The sequence below is a fragment of the Centruroides vittatus genome, unplaced genomic scaffold (assembly GCF_030686945.1).
Source record: "Centruroides vittatus isolate TY-2023 unplaced genomic scaffold, ASM3068694v2 contig_970, whole genome shotgun sequence".
Taxonomy (NCBI): Eukaryota; Metazoa; Arthropoda; class Arachnida; order Scorpiones; family Buthidae; genus Centruroides; species Centruroides vittatus.
This window is the reverse complement of record NW_027122643.1, coordinates 2,238,829-2,257,477: the sequence shown is the minus strand read 5'-3', so window position 1 is coordinate 2,257,477 and position 18,649 is coordinate 2,238,829. Positions and strand designations below refer to the sequence as shown.

Sequence of the window (18,649 nt, the reverse complement as noted above, 5' to 3'; positions counted from 1 at the left end):
TTTTATTTCTTTTTATCGTACAAATATTGGAATTGAATACTTACAATTTTCAGATATGGAAAAATGTACGTTTTTATATATATTTACCTTAACATGAGGTATATTCATTTTTATATTTATTGATAATCTTCGCTTGAGGTTTATATGTTCAAATACAATAAAAATCTTTCCAGTTTGTTCCAAAGATAAACAAAACAAAAAATAAACGAAAAAATATATATCCATTTATTCTGTATGCAAAGAAAGTAACGCAACATTTTATTTTCTACACAAAACCGTTTTAAAGATTTTCATGTATACGCTTGTTTTTTAAACAGAATAACTATTTTTCTGTTACAAATATAGATAATAGAATAAGTATAAAGGTCATTATATATTTTATCCGGGTAATAAATAACATTATCATTGAATCCAGATAAAAATGGTATATTTTCATACATTATATATATATATATATATATTTCTTGTTTCTTCTTTTTCTTAAATCAATTATTTTTATAAACAAAAATATAAACATTTATAAACATTTATCTAATATATATATATAAATAACAAAAATTTAATAAATACATAATATGTATATACCAATGTTTTAACTTTGTATATATACTGTATTTTCGAATGATTTTATTTTAAATTTGTAAAGATTTTTTTGTTTCTTTTAAATTTTGTTCTGACATGGTTAAAACCTCACTATAAACAACATTTAAATAAATAAATTTCACAATTAACTACAATATTTATTAAAATATTGTGATGTTACCGATATATAATACATTCTTCTTTTTAATATGTAGTTATATATCAATAAAGGCAATTTACAAAATTGAATTTTTATTCAAAGAACAAGACTAGATTTTTAAGATCATAAATAAAGTATCTTGCCTTTGGATGTTTACAGTATATTTTTAGTATAAGTTTTCATTTTTTTCTTTGACTATTAATCGTAGAAGTAAAGAAAAATGTCCATTAAAAAAAGTAGATTTGTTTGTATATTGATAACCCACCTGTACATAGATATATTATATATACGTACATTTCGATAATTTGCACTTTTTTGTTGTAATAATAAAAGTTCTCGTCGGTCTTGTCCCACGACATAATACCATTTCGTTGTTCCTCCCAATTGCTGACCATGGTTACGATGGTGCAAGGATTGGCTTTTGGAAGTGATACCTCAATACACAATGGCTGGACTCTGTTGACAAAGGCTGCTGGACAGCGCTGAAGCAGAAAAAATAAGAAACGGAGCTTGCCATATTACTGATCAATAAAACTTCAAAAGGCACAAAATGATGTATTGACTCGAAGGGCTTAGGTCGACAGAATGTCATGCTTCACAGACGCAAGCTTTCTGTAATGCAGCACATGTCTAAAGCAGACAAACTACCGCTGCGTAAGCTAGTTGCTGATTTCTATCTTATCCGAAACATTTGCAGTGATAAATAACCTCAACGTTTCCCTATTGTGTGCCAAAATGGGCAATTTCTTCGTTAGTTTCTCAGGAAACGAATTCTTTCAACTTACTCGAATACACTGGATGAATTTTTAAATCGGTAAAAACCGTATAGACCATACTTTACCGATAGAAGTTTCTTTTTTTAAGATAAATTTTTACTGAATAAATTCTTAAAACATAAATTTAAGCGAACGTATAAATGAATATTTTATATTTATAATCTTGATCCGATACATTTTATTTTGTTTAGTACCGAGAAAGAACGGGATAAGTAGAATATATATAAACTCGCTCCTTTGCTGATGCGAAATAGTCTTTTCTGGGAATTGTAATTTACAAAAAATACATTTTTTTCCTTTTTAAAATGACGATATTAATGTTTTTTTTTGTTTACGTGCTTTATGTGATAAGAATAAAAAAGAAAAAGCGCACCGATCCAAAGAAAGGTATGATATTTAAGCTACTAAAATTTTGAAGAATATTACTAATATTACGAAAAAACCTACCACTAAATAACTAAAAACCATTAAACAAAATTGTTTCAATCAGTAAATGGCATCTGTCATAGGAAATTTTTCAGAAACGGGAGGTTTTAACTCAGAAAATATAATGCATTATTATTTTTTGTACTTTTTCGATTCTTATCTATCCATTTCGCTTATTGTTCGTTTTCCGAATATCATTTTGATTTTTCGGGGGTACGCAATAATCGATCAACTAAATATTTATATTTATTTATAATAAAATGATATTTTACGTGTACCATTAATACTTAAGCGTGTTTAATTTATTAAAAAAAATTACAAGAAAAAAACGATATTAAAAATAAATATAATTACCGTAGATATTCGTGGATCTATCTCGATCACATTCAGTTTCTGAAAATTCTTCTGGGGCTAATGATTCTTCATACGGTGACATAGGACAAGATTCTTCAAAATATCTCTGATAATTCAAATTTTCTGTTGATATTACTGAAGGTATTCTATAATTAAGTTAAAAAAAGTAACGTTCTGTTGATAAAATTATAATCAAATTATAAAGTTAAACCGAAAAAAATCTTATCCATTTTTTAATTAAGAATAAGTTTATTTTCTAAATTCCATTACTAATTAATAAATAAAAATCATTATTTATTTTAAAATAAATAAACTAATTTAATAAGATTTAAAATATTAAAGTCAAGCAACACGTCTAAAGATTATATATATATATATATATATATACACCTATAATTAAATTAAAAATTTCGCTATTATTTTCTTATCTAGTAATTTATAAATAAAATAACAACGCTAGAATATCTAAAATTAAATTAAATTTAGGAACGGATTTGAGATATTGAGTTATTATAAAAATTTATTTTTATATAAGAGAAATGCAAGTAGACAAGTTTGAAATGACTACGAACTGAACTTCACTAAGCCATTTTGTAGAGGCACGTTAGCCATCAAATATTCAATAAAGCTAACGTATATAAATTTCAACGGGAAACGTGTTAATTTGAGAAAGCTACATTCTATTTTTATTGCCAACTCTGCATGCAAAGTTTTGATGATGACGGCATCAGGCATTTCATGGATCACATGCACTGGCAACGCTCTACTGTCTAATCGATTATGGAGGACAGAGTCGCCATTGATGTAAGCTTTTCTGAGAGGAAAATGTAGAAAGAGAGAGAGAGAGAGAGAAGAGAGACTTTCTCTGTTTTTGTGTGTGTGTGTGTCTGTGTATGTTTAGATTAGAAGCTCCGTTAAATCGGTTTCTTTGATTTTTAGCATGTGGAGTAAATTCTATAATTTAATTCTTTTACCTCCCTGGTGAATACATACGTTCTAAAATGCACACTACTTTATGAAATCGGCTTTTGTGACTGGACGGTACTTAACTGTATGATTAATGTCATGCATGTTGTTGAATTAAGAACGTTTTAGAAACGTGTTCTTGAAAGGTGAAGCTGAATACTTTAATAAACTATAATAAATTACGTAGGCTTTGATACTGTATTTTTATTAATAAAATTGGAAGTTTCGATATTTATATGCGGGCCTTAATATATATTATGGGTAAAGATTAATGTTTCGAAGAATGCGTGTATCAATTATGTTATTAAAATTTTTAAGTATGGTACGATGTCGTGGATAAAAAAATTATATTAAAAATAATCATTTATTTTAGTAAATTTAAAGAATTGTAATTAATTTATCTAATCGTTAAATATATTTTATGTGAAATCTATAAAGTGAAGTGTGGAGTGATTGATTAAATGAATTTTCTAATTTATCATGCAAATTAATCTTTAATAAATTTTAAAAATTGAACATGTCTGCTGCTTTATTACTAAAGTTGAAGAATAAGTTAGAGGAGAAGGGAAAAAAAAATAAAATTTTATTTTGTATTAAGGTGCCACGTGACATTTTTATCTTGACATCTTTCTATCATAATCTTCTTTTCTCTTGCTGCATCAACGTGCTAGATAATACTGTTCTTTCTTCTTTCAGCTGTTCTAAAGACTAAGATGCATTAGAAACGTGCGTGCTCTAGTACTCTTGTTTAATCCCTTCAATATTACATACGCACGGTAGCTGATCTTTTCAAATATTCCTTTGAAGCATTCGGTTTATTAAGAATTAATAAATTAGAAAATTAATTTTGCTGAATTCTGAAAGATATCTTCTAAATTACACACGTTTTAATGCTAACGATAATGGCGAATAAGCTATTTTTATAACTGAAACTCTTTAAATTACCAGTTTTTTCCATTAAATAATTAAGGAATTGCTTAGTAAGACCTGTAATACATTAAATTTCTATTTTTTTAATTCGTAGCTCTGAAAATGTTTTTATAATTCTCGACGCGCGGAAAAAGTAACTGTCAACAACAAAAACGTAGCATTTACTGTATTTTGTACGAAAGTACAGATGAAAAGAAGAATAAAAATGTATAACCAATACATAAAATAATAATTACTCTTTCATAAATTTTACAAATATTAACTACAGCACGAAGTTTTCTTATTTAATCGAATTTAAACGCTATTATAATGCTTAGCATATAACAAATGAGAGATAAAAAAAATGTAATATATCATTTGAAAAATTAACTAAAAGTACATCAAATCATAATGTAGTCTAATTGTTGTTATTGCTATAATAAATTTTAAATTATAGAATATATCTAAGAAAGAATTATTAAAACATTTACTAACTCTATTACACTTTAAAATATAAACTATAATAAAATACATCTTTTATACTTATAAATTTTTAAATATTGTTACAAAACTTGATTGTTTTCTTTTTTCTTCTTTATAAATTAACATTTAAAAATTAAATTAAATTGTTTTCGATTTTAAAATGTCAAACAGAAATTAATAATAAGTTTTATAATTGAAACTCCTTATGATTAAAGTCTATAAAAACCGGAATTTTTAGTTTCTAGAGCTAAACTTTTGGATTTATTTTGAAAACTTGATTTTGTCATTGTCATTTCCCATTATCGCATTAATCTAACATAAGATTCAACTTTCTATTTATATCTGGAAAGAATTAAATAATATTAAAGGATGAGAAAAAGTTAAATTATTTAGATAATCCTCCAAACGATCGCATTTTAATACTCTACACAAAAATATTCTGGATTAAATTTCATTCATCCTTGAGAGTTTTTATTTTTTTTTATTTTTTATCATATTGTGGTCTGAAAGTCTATAATGGTATAGTCTGCCAACAGCTCTTAAGATGAAAGATATTTCTCAATTATGTTGATGCGAAAAGTGAGATTATGTTTGGAGTTAGATCAGGTGTCCAGGACATTAGGATGTTAAGCGAGCAACTCTCTAGTGAGTAATTTGACCTATGTAATATTCCCATCGCTTAATTTGCTAACATGGAGATTAGTAGAACCTCAAAAAACTTTTAATTAAAAATATTTAAAAGGATGAATCACCATAAGCATGTAAGAAAATAATTAAAAATTAAGACTTATATCAATAAAACTAATTAATTATTAATGTTTAAAAGATAAATTATAACATAAAAAAAGAATTTATTTCATATTACCTAGTAAATATTTTCTTAACAAATTAACTCGTTAAATATGTAAAACACGATTGTGTTTGCTCGCTTCTTAACATTAATTAATTTAATTTTGTAGTTATGAAATTTTGTATAAAAGTTAAAATTATATTTGAGGTTTCTCTCTTACGTGAAAATATTTTAATTATCTTATACATTTAATTGAATCTATTCAAAAGTTACAACACGAAACTTAGTGCACTCGAGTTTTCCATTTGCAATTTTTGTTTGTTCTCTACTGAAGTTTTATAGGATAAAACGGTTTCACTGTTTTTCAAACACATCTACACTGTTTATTTTATACACTTAAAAAAATAGAATTTTTACTTTAACAAACAGTTATAAATCTTTAATTCTTTTATAATCGTTATATGCTATTCATTTAATAACAGTAAACAGTCGCAACATCATTTTTAAATTATTAATATATATAGCCTATATAAATTCACTGAACTTTTGAGAGAAAAATATTTTCTCTAAAGATGAGACGAAAAAGAAAATCCAATTCTCTTCAGCTTTTTTTAAAATATTATTTTTATTTATATATTTTTATAGTGAACGTTGCATAGTTCGAAACTGGCATAACGACCTCCTTATTAAAAAAATAAAATAAAATAAAAAATGCAGAAACTTTCGGGAGACGAGAAAGAAAATAAACGATTTTTATCTAAAAACGAGAGCTTTCTTGCTTTCTCCTTCATTTGTTACAACTTTGCAACATGGTGCCTTAACGTTCTCAAATATAAGAAAGTTTGCTGGTAGCAAAAAGGAGAGTTTGACCCTTACTTTTCTATCAATATAGCTAGCGGGCATAGAACACTATCGATTCTAGAACAGTTCATTTTTTTTCGCACCTTTCGGCTGTTTAGCTCTCTATTGGAAGAAGATAACACCAGGCAGACCTGTGAATTACAGTGTGACTCCTACGTAACGTTTCTTCTTTAGTGAATCAGTAGCAACACACTTGTCACTGGAATGGGCCGGTTTATACAGCTGGTTGTCAGTTATCACGCCACAGGTCTGCCAACGCCAGACTTTAACGTTAGTACGAGAAGGATTAACTTCATGCCTTGCCTTAACTCCTCCAGCACTTCAACTTTTCCACCACATATCGTTACGCTATAAATATTTATGACTCATCGATGGTTATCTGAATATACTGTTTTGTAATGCTGATATACTCTTCGGGTTTTTACCGAGATGAAGACGTATAAAATTGAATTGACTGTATTGAAATACGATAAAATCTATGGCGTGTTTAAAGCTATAATCGAATTTAGAATATAGTATCTTATAGGCAAGATATTTTTACCTATTTTTATTCAAAATACATCTTGTGCACTATTCAAACAAACAGGAAAAGTTAAAGCATAATGAGAGTGATAAGTGAGAGGGTGATGTAATGATCTAGAGAGAGGTCAAAGGACTCGTAATTACTCATTACTGACTCGTCGTCGCTGAAGTTCTAACATCAATAACCTAGTTTATTCTTTCTTTTCTTTTCATTTCTTCATTTCGTCGTTGGAGAGCATTGATTAAAATGTTTTGTACGTTTTTATAGCTTTTTTTTACAATAAAAAAAGCAAAGTTAAAAAACACATTGTGATCAAGTGCTAGAAAGTTTAAAAAAAAAAGATTAAAAAAATTGTAATTTTATTTATCAGACTTTCAAAATTTTCCAATATTTTCAGCTTTGGCATTGACGTTTTTAAAATTAAATCTTGGAATCATCTTGGTGTTATTAAAGTATTTTTTTTTTTTATTATTTTTTTGTCCTCTCATCTTTCTGTTCCTTCAATCATCGGAATTGTTTAGCAGAGAAAAACTAGATTTGCCTCTGGTGAAGGAAGATATTTTTAGTTACAACTTCCTCGTTGCAGCAAGTAGTTCTGCACAGTATTTTAGACAATACGTAGAAACAGGTTTGTCAATATTTACATTGGCTATTGGAAGAACAGAGTTTTGTACACAATCACTGCTAGCCGTTGGTCAATGGGTCGCTTTATTGCTGTCACATTTGTTGATACGCTATATTCGAAAGTTTAAGGTGATTTTCAAACTTTTCAAAGGTTATTACCCGCTATCAGTTTTTTAAGATCGCCACTTTTTGAAACTTATTTAAGATCTATAATTTTTTATAATCGTTTCGGCTGAAATTCGATTTTTTATTTCTGTATCAACAATAAAATCTCCCTTATATTTTTTGTTTAAAACCTGAAATACGATAAATAAAATATATTTATTTTTTTAAAATAATAAAATTTTTATCGATTTTCTATACTTTAATTTAAAAATTATATATAATATAATTTTAAAAAATATTTAATTTCATTACGTTACATTTTTTTTGACCAAGGAATTTAAACTAACCATCAAAGAAATCATAAGAGATTCGACTAAATTCTATTTATTTCCAAGAAAAATGTGAACGTCTGCTTTTAACTTTTACTTATCGATAAACATTCCTTTAAGAAACTTGCTTTCAAAGAATAATCGATAAATATAAAACCAAGTTTAGCTTCTAATAAAGAAATATTAAATAAATTCGAAAATAAAAATTTGATAAAAATCAATAAAATTAAAATTCAAAAATCTTTAATTTTATATATTAAGAAATATTTTATAGCATGTGAAACCTTATATCTTTGTTTCAATACATTTAATAAAAAGCTTATATTCTTTTATAATTATAGTAAAACTTAAAATAAATTTTGTATTAATAAGTCTACAAATGGAGGCGCAAATCTATGTTTAATGATAATAGACTATAATTAAAAGAAAGCATTTTATTCTACAAATTATCTAAAATATCTCAAAAAAATATAAAACTTTATTAGTAGCGCATAAAAAGAGCAATTGTCTAGGGCCCCCACTAACAGAGGGCCCCAAATCAATATTTAAAAAAAAAAATATTTTCCCAAATATTCCTCCGAAGAAAAATGAAGTCAACACTGTATATGGTGGCCTCCCTATTCAAATTTTTCCTGGGCCCCATGAAGCTATAACGCGCTATTGAACTCCACGATTTAAACTCAAATATTTAAAACTTGTTTATAATATGATAAAGTGTTAATTCTGTAATTTAATTACAAAACTTTCTAAAAATAAAATTCTAAAGAAAATTAAAGTATCAGTTTATAAATATTATGCTACATACGAATATTAATAGCGAATAACATACATTTTTATTTTTTAAAAATTTAAATTAATTTAGTCAGATCAGTTTCTTAATAGGAAATTTATCGTTGCAAAATTATTCTCTAAGAGAAAGTAATTACTTTAACATAATGGTATAACATAAAAGTAATTTTGCTAATAAGATTAATAAATATTTTGGAAGCGAAGCTGATTCTTAAATTGAATTTTAACATAGCAAAATTAATCCCTAATAGCAAGAAATTCTATTTAAATAATGATCTAAAACTTATAATATTTAATTTTAGAATAAATTACGAAAACATTTTTAATTATAAAATTTAAATCTTTACACACAATCTTTAAAATTATATTTACGTGAAATAACTTAACTTTTATTAATAAAAATTTTGGATGTAATATAATTCGATTTTTAATTTAATTTTAAGACCATTTTTAACTTATAAAAACTAACTTTTTAAATAAAAAAATCTATATCAAAATCAATCAAAATTTATTTTAAATTACAATTTTAAAAATATTTTTATAGCTTTTTTAAGGGTAAAAAATGAATTCATAACGGGCATCCTTTAAGAAAAGCATTGACAGGATGCCCACGTATGCATCCTGTTAATGCTCTTGATCTTCATGTTCATTATGGATTCGGTTAAACAGAAAGGAATATTTTTTAATCAGAAAGTCACATCTAATTTCGGAGGGATCCCATAAGGTAACACGTCGTATTTCAAGCTACATATTAATTGTATACATCGACCTCACACGTGTAAAAATATACACATGTTATATTTACAGAGATATTTTAGTTCTTTATTGAAAAAAGTAACGGAAAAGACACTTTTATAAGTCAAAATTCATGACAGCAAAATTAACCTTATGCAATTTTATATTTTATCTGGTTACACTAAAAGCCACAAAAGGCCGCAGGTTCTACACCTCTAGGCTAGGCTCGCAATGGGGATGGCCAAATGGAGAAGGATGAAACTTGATATATATCTGGGTCAAACCACCCATGAAAACATATTTTTATAATGTAAAAGTAAAACTTTATAATCTTTGATCTGAGACATGAATAGAATATATATATATATATAAAAGTATATATATATATATATAAGTACTTAAAATTTTTTAAAGATTTGTATTTAATTTTAATAACGAATTTCTCTTTATATAAAAAAAAAATTATTTATTTCAGCTTTAAAAAAAAGACTTACTCAAAACTAAATCATATTGCTGTAATTGGTTCTTGTAACTTAAAAGAAAATTTTAATAACTACACATTAATTACTGAAGTAAAATTAAATAAGACCGAAATTAGAAAAAAAAAGGTATATTTTTAAAAGAATTTGTTTAGAAAGTAGCTTTCGGAGAGATAAAACAAATAGCAATTGCAAATTGGTAAATTTTTAACCATATTCCTAATTTGCAGTACTTATTAAAACATAGAAGTACAAAAATTTTATTAAATTCATCTGAGTTTTTTTTATTATTATTATTATTTTTGTTCACTTTTCAGTTCTAATTTAATTTTACAGTTCTTTGAATCGTAAACCAATTTAAGTGGAACCAGTTCGAATATTGCTTTGGACTTTTCACCTTCGGGGAATATGTTAGATTATTCAAATTTTTTTCTTTATTTTTCTTTTTAACAACGTTGTAGTTTACATAGCAAGAAAATATACATATTTATATTAGCAATTCATCATATTAAAAAACAAATTATATAAAACAATTGCAGACGGATCGATTTCTGGCATTCCTTTACGATTTTTCCTAGTTTTCAATGTTAAAAAATCTAATGTAATGTAAATATTTCGCATCAAAAACACGAAAAAAAATCATATATAATTTCTGTATAATTAAAATTCTTAACACTGTAAAATTATAACTAAAAGAAAGAAAAAAAAACTATATTTACATATCTAGAGATTTATAAGTTAGATGGTTTAATAATATATAAAAACAGAAAGTAAGAGCTTATAAGTTTGCTAATTTAATAATATTCAATAAAGCAGAAAAATACTCTTGGATTAAATTAAATTTTTATGTTAAATATCCATTAAATCAATAAATCTTTACAGATGCACATTTTAATATATAATTAACGAAGCAGAATCGTGCCGATTGCATTAATTTTTTTAATTTTTTCTTTTTTTTTAACAAAGTTTACACGGGTTAAAATTTATTTATGTTTATTTATATCCGGTACAAACAGTGTTTGCAACAAGTTTAGGACCTCCTTGAAAAATTATTACATTCCAATGACAGTCTATGTCATCCGGCTTCGCCCCGTATTGATTTTACTCAACTACACATGTAATGGGAAGTGTAGGAAGAGGTCAAAGCACATCTGCATAATTAAACATTTAGAATATTTTTACGGAATTTAAACTCTTATCTTTTAAAATATTTTTCTATTTACCTTGTATTAGATTGTCCATATCTATGATATTTTTCATTTAACGATAGATCGCCAGAATATTCGTCTAGTTCTTTTACTATAAGAAAAAAAATTTATATATATAACACAGGATAATTCTAGATTTAATAATATATAAAGATTTTTCTTATAAAGTTATAAAATATTGTAGATATTGGGCATTATTTTATATCGCTTTCTGTTATAATAAAATACTATTTTTCAAGGCAATAGAAGAGAATGTAATAATATAGTTTCTGTAGTAACATATCATTCACATATTAATAATTTCAGAAAAGGAAACGGATGAAGGAACGGGTCGTGCGTATACGTTAGAGAAGATGGCAGAAGAAAACAGAAATAAATAACATATAAAGACTATATCTAAACTCATATTTTAAAGAAAAGTCCTTACTTGTAACATCAATGTTAGGCTGTTTATCAGTATTGTCTCGACCGTTCGTCCATAATCTTGAATACTGATGTGGAAGGTTTTCGGGTCTTCTCTAAAAAAGAAGAAAACATAACAAAGACGTTAAAGAGTGTATAAATTAAAAAAAAAAAAAAGGTTATCGATCAATAAGATAAATCTCTTTTGTTAATTTAAACTTTAAAGTAAACAGTTTGATCTGTTGTATCGGCGCTAGTTTGTTGAATATTTTGTAGTTTGAACGTTTAATTAAGCGTGTCTGTCATGTTGTATCATATAGACAAGCTTCCTTTATAATTAATTAGCTAATTTTGTTCGTGTTCGATGCTTGGTATATAAACGTGCAATTTATCTCTCTCTCTTTCTGCCAAGTACATCTATTAGAGAGTCAAGGAAAAAAAAATATAGCTAAAATTCAACCAAGCATATATACTTTTTTTAAAAACATATCCGCCGTCGGCGTATTTTAAAGATGCATTCGTACAGTTGAGGATTAATGCGGTCACTTCAAGGAAATTTAGTTGCAGCTGAATAATTAACTAGGTTTATTTAACGGAAATAAGAGTAAAAACATCAATTTTTATGGAAAAAATCCTAAAAATAATAATAAAAAACTTATATCTCTGGAAAAAAGTTTACAAAACAAATTTAACTTTACTTATTGAATTTAATGCTGCTTCTTGAATCTTAAAAATTATATGTATTTACAGTATAAGTTATTTTGTTTTTTATTATTTTTTCGTTTTATTAAGTTAAGAACCTTTTTAAATTTTTAATGAATGTATTAGATGAAATAATTAATTCATTATTATTTATACATTTACGTAAGTGCTTTCATGTGCGTATAATTACATTTATTTTTATTTATTAACTTTTAGATGATATTAAATTAACTTTTAAATAAAAATCTTTAAAAGTTATATAAAAAACGCTTTTATTTATTTATTTAGAATATAAAAAAAATAATATTAAATTTCAAATTTTAATTTGAATAAAGAGATATAATGTTATTTAAAACGTATTACATTTAAAATATAAATAAATAAATAAATAAACACACTGAATTAGAAAATTTAATAAAATTATTTACTGATATCTTGTAAAAAATAGAAATGTTTGTTATTAAAAATACCGTAAATAATTACTTCAATTTTATAAAAGTTTTTATGTTGCTTTGAAAATGTTTTATCGTAAAAATCGTACGACTTTTATTATTATTATTATTATCATCATCATCATCATTTCACTTTTTTTTTATTTCATTTTTCTTATCGACTTTTGCAGTAAAATTAGAAAGTGCAGAAGAAGTTGTAAAATTGAATTTAACAACTTAATTACCTGTACGCGGTGCGGTACATCATACGTATGCTCTGTGGTTCGAGATTTATTTGGGCGTAAGCATTCTGGAGACTCCAGATTTCTACTTTCCGATTGGCTAGTTGGGATATGAGTTGTGGCATAAGGCAAGGGATAGTACAGTGGCTCCCTCTGTGCGTCGTAAACGGAATTACCTTTGGCTTTTCCGTATGAGCTCATGGATATGTCATCCGCCCTCCCTCCGGAATTTCTAGAATCTGAATTCAATTTAAAATCGTTATATAATAAATAAAGATTAACTTATTTCAAAAAATTAAGTAAAATTCTCTCCGTGGAAAAAAAAGTAATCCTCAAATAAAAACAATTTAGATAAGGCTGATAAACTTTGATATCCTTGAAATACTATACACAAATGCTTTAAGGATGTACTTGAAGTTTCTGAGAAACTGACGTCAGTATATAAACATACGGTTAGTTAATTCAATATTCTGTATCTAAGAGGCTAATTTATGTTTAGAAAAACAAATAGGGGATATATTTACAGAGATCCGATGATACGTCTCCTCCACTTTCTCTTCTTTTCCACACTACAACGAATGTTGTAACGCTAATGATAACAACTAATACGACTATTGCACATATTATAGGCACTAAAATAGCCGGATCTTCGAGAAAAATAAAATGCTTCCCTGTAGTTGGAGGGGGTATAGTTCCTAGAATATAAAAATATTAAATAAATAAAAGTATGGACGATATCGTATTACTACTGTTTACATTAATTCGAATAATTTAACTGGTTGATTAGTTAATATTATAATTATCAGTGGACATTGCAAATTAATGGTCTAGTTCAAATAATTAGTTAAAGTGAAAGCAAATTTAATTAAAACGAAAATATGATTAAGGTTAAATTTTAGAAGTGAACATATTAATCATTATTAAATTTACTATAAATTAGTAATTTTTTAAACAAGCTGATGCTATGAACAGATAATTAATATGCAAAAACATAATACTCTGAAGTTAATGATAATGCTTGAAAAATGAATAGACTGTAAAAAAATGGAGGCTTATATAAATCTGCTGAACAACAATTCATGGGAAAAAAATAGAATAGAATAGACTGCTGCTATGGATGTATTTAATAACGAAAGCAGAAAAATAGAGTCTATTATGATGTATTTAATGATAATATCAGAAAGCTCCAGATACAGTATAAATAACGATAATCATATCAGACAAAAGTGATCTTTCGGTTTTCTTAATATGTCACATTCAATATTTATCATGATCGATAACAGGATAACGACAAAAAGGAAACTGAAAAAACATGTTATAATCTCTATACTATACTCTAGACAGAAGTCGACATCTGTTTCAATAGCTTTCAATTGATGTTAAAGCTAAAATTAAATAAACGTTTACTATCTATTACTCAATAAAACTCTGGTTAATACCTAACAATAGAAAAGAATTGATATCTTCTGATCGGTACATAAAAAAGAGTATAGAACATTGCTCTAGAGGGACATATCAAACAGCGATTCTCCTTTGAGGAATTAAGATTTAAAGAATTTAATACCGGAGAACAATTCACTACGGTGAGAAACTTAATCTGAAACATAGTTTCTCACCCAGCCAGTCGCCATCCCCAAGCTATACTTAACTAATACTGGAGATCGAGACTCACTACTTGTGGAACTATAATTTTCGCTAATATCAGAGTGTAAATTGGTTGTAAAATGATCTAATTTCAAATAAAATTTACATTGTTAATAAAGTCATAGTTCAATACAGCGCTCTACTAAATAATGCCACCCTCATAAAGCGCCAACGAATACTGGTAAACAGATCTTCCTCATAAATTTTAAATAGGAAACCCCTTCAGTATCCGTGAATTACTAAATGAACTAGTTTGCATTGCAAACGATATTGTTATCACTAAATCACGTGACTTTCAAATTCTCAAACTCACACTTATTGTAGCGCTAACACCACATTTCGCAGCGTCAATCTCGCAGCTGAATAAATAAATTATGGCGGTAAATAGAATTTTTTTTTTATAAACTAAATAATATAGTAATAATTAAATGTATTAAGTTTACAAATGAAAGACTTTTATAATATTATCTTTGACGTTACGGTAATTGATTTTCGGAATGACGAAGACGGCGATTTCAACTTGAAGTATGTTGCGCCATCTGGCGGTAAAATTTCTTATTACACCCTTTTCGATATTTATTACTTTTCTGAGAAATTGGAAAATTTTTCATAATAAAACTTGAAACAAACTTTCGTTCAACTATCGAAAATCGAAAGTATTAAGTAGTAAAATATTTTTAAAATTAAATACGGAAAGAATATAACGTTATTTAATCCTTTTATATTGATTTAAAATATTAGGGCATAAAAAATAACATTAAAAAATCTATCAGTAAGATACTCATTTAATTATAAAAATATTGTAACTTACTAATTAAATTTTAACATTAATAATTTTCACAACATTATTCATTGTAAAAAAAAAAATAAAATAAAGTAATGTTAAATTAAAGGAACCTTCATTTTAATTGTTTTTTAAGTAAAATTTATTATTTTTTTAAAATGCAATTTAAATATATATATATATATATATATACATTAAAAATTAATTTTCTTTCAAAATTTAATTTTTCTATCGACATGAATCATGAATGAAGTAGGAAACAAAATTGAATTAAATTACATTTATAAAAAGAAATAATAATGATAGAGATATTGAATATTTTAAAAAATAATTTTAATGAATTTTTTCTAAAATGTTAATACATCAGAAATGTGAGAAAGATAGAAATATATCAGTTCGATCTAAATTTTATTATTTATAATAATTTATTTTGACTCAGTTCAGAAGAAATTGGAAACTATTCTGGTAATGATAACAATTTGAAGCTCAAATTTCATATATATAAAAAAAATATATATATATATTTTATTTCCTCAAATGAAAAATGTCTTACAATGACATTTATTCATCTTTCAAAATTTATATTTCCAATTATATATAAAAGAAAAAAAAACCCTGAAAGAGTACAGATTTAACAAGAAATAAGCTTTACAACCAATGTAAAAAATAGAGATATTCGATAAATAATAATAATAAAATTAAATTTAATATTTGTTTAAAAAATCGATATAATGCATTAAAATAATCTAAAATGTTTTTAAAAATTAATTAAAATTTTATTTATATTTTTTCCTATTGTAATTTGTTACGATGTTTTCTTAAATTACCAAGAGATGGCGCCACATATAACAGATTTTCGCAGCATATTATGTAATATTTAACTCTTCTAATACATATAAATATTCATTTAGAACGATTTAAATATTAAAGAATATATTTATAAATATTTATCCCTTGCACTTTTATGGAAAGTTATAATTTAAAGCCATTTAAAATACGAGAAAAATCAAAAAGCCTGAAGTTCTAGTCGTAGTACATACATACATTTTCTAAATGTAAAATCTAATAAAATATTTAAAAAGTAATAATAAAATAAAATTTAAAAAGCTAGCTTATTATTATTTAATATAGCAATATGTGTTTTTCATCTGTATTCATCACAGCACAGCTAGGGGATGTGATTTTTTTTTCCAAAACTATATTCACCATTACATAGCTCCAGGCTATGCTTTTCTGAAGTAAACTACAAATATTTTGAAAATGCAACTATTGCAGTTTTAGACTTTTTTAATCTTCAAAATTTGTATTCTAGTATGTACATTACACTCAAAAAACAGATTTCGATATTTAAAAAACAATGAAATGTATCTATTTTAAGAAACTACGAGTGTAAATTATATATTTATACTTTGGAGTGAAGAGCTGCATGTATTTATTTAACAGGTACACAGAGCGATTTCGAAAGATTGTATCAACAGCTACAATAATATATAAAGTTTATAAGAAATTTTTATTGTGTAGAATAATTCTTAACGAAAATAATTATTTAAATCCTGTAAAAATTTGATGGATTTTAGTAACCCCAATTAGTATTTTTATATAAAAAAGGAGTATTGTGTGGAATTTATTATACTTAAATACCTTTTGAATAGAAAATGTATTAAAATTTGCATGAATTATGCATTTTCCTATCAAATATTGACAAAGGTAAATAACGACATGCCATTTTTTTAATAACAAAACAAACAAAAAAAATTATAAAAAACCTCACAAACATTATCTAACACCTTTAGTAAAAATGGGAGTAATTTTACTTTTTCTTTGTATTTTTATAAGATTTATCTCTATATTACTTGAGTAAAGATAGATGTAAGATGTTTATCCAAAAAAATACATCAAGAGGTCGGCAAGTGGAGTTAATGCACTCGAAATCCAACAAACACGTTAATGTAGTAGAATGATGAAATATGTTATATAAAACTGAACATGTTTTCTCTATGTCTATTATTCGTAATAGACAAGTTTTAGTGTATCATATGTGTGCCACATTTATTCAGCACATAATTGAACACTGTGACTTACACATGCTGTTCACAGAATGTACATTTTACCAGTATAGTTTCGCGCTCGACTGAAATTTTGTGATATAAGTTCAATCTAGTGAAGAAATTGCCATCTCTGCAAACTTTTGAATGAGTTCACTACTTCTTTTCAACATAACATCGTTATGATCATGACCTAGGAGAATAATAACAAAGGAAATTACCAGAATTACTGAGCCAAATGATAAAAATCCTGTTCAAATTTTATTTAAAATTGGATTTATGTAATTCGAATGTAACATTAGAGTTTCATAATGTATACGATTAATACATATGCAATTTTAAACAAATAATTCAGAATATATTAGAAACTATAATTAGGAAGAACAAGGAACATCGAATTAATTAATATTAAGTTGGAATTATTAGTTATATCTGTTATAAAGTATGTTTCATTATTAATAACTACTTAATCACTTGCATATTAATAATTATTATGAGAAAATTCAAATGGATTTAATCAGTCATAACATTATCAACAATTATTATATTCACATGTTATAAACTAGTATATATTACTTATATATTTATAACTAAGAACATAAAATTTAATAAAATATTTAAAAAAATAATAAAATATGAGCTGAATTCGTTACTTATTTATACACCAATATATTTTTCCATCTGCACTTACTGTAAGAGTTTTGTTTTTCGAACTGTATTAATTACTTTTTTACTTGTCGTATAACATTAAAATACAAATAAAGCCACACATGTGTGTGCATTTACTTTAAAAAAATACGTTTAAAAAATTAAAAAACAGTCATTAATTACAATTAATAATTAATGAAAAGCTAATTAAAAACTCAGTCATATATGTTTTTCAATATTATATACGTTTAGTGTTTAATTTTAAAAACATTTTAAAAATACATTTATTATTGATTGTAAAAAGTATAATATCTCAAAATTCTCCCACAAGATGGCAGCAGTTAGAGTAAGCATTATTATTATTATGGAAGCATCAAATATGCTTCCAGACTATCATGTTAAAATGATTTAGAAATATTTAAATTTGATAAAATTTATATTATTTTAATAACTGGATTCATGTAATATGAATTTGAAATATTAAATTTATGTGATTTAGTTAAGATTGTAAGAAAAATAAACAAGTGAGCGTGATAAAAATAAGCAGAAAGGGAAAATTTAGTTTGGATTTACAGACAAGAAATTCATGTAGTGTATATATTGCATTAGTTCGTGCTTCATTGGTTGGATGAACTTAACGTTTTTATCAGGA

The 18,649-nt window shown here is 25.5% G+C and overlaps 1 protein-coding gene across 1 annotated transcript in view; it reads right to left on the bottom strand.

Moving 5' to 3' along the window:
• Nucleotides 1-529: 529 nt before the first annotated feature.
• LOC136985481 (cell adhesion molecule Dscam1-like) overlaps nucleotides 530-18,649 on the bottom strand; it is a 112,688-nt gene continuing 94,568 nt past the window's right edge. Inside the window, exons 21-26 of the mRNA XM_067282769.1 lie at nucleotides 13,401-13,571; nucleotides 12,880-13,115; nucleotides 11,527-11,617; nucleotides 11,115-11,190; nucleotides 2,299-2,444; nucleotides 530-1,224 (exon numbers count right to left, since the gene is read on the bottom strand). Coding sequence (XP_067138870.1) covers nucleotides 1,178-1,224; nucleotides 2,299-2,444; nucleotides 11,115-11,190; nucleotides 11,527-11,617; nucleotides 12,880-13,115; nucleotides 13,401-13,571 — 767 coding nt within the window. The 3' untranslated portion in view covers nucleotides 530-1,177. The remainder of the gene's footprint in view (nucleotides 1,225-2,298; nucleotides 2,445-11,114; nucleotides 11,191-11,526; nucleotides 11,618-12,879; nucleotides 13,116-13,400; nucleotides 13,572-18,649) is intronic.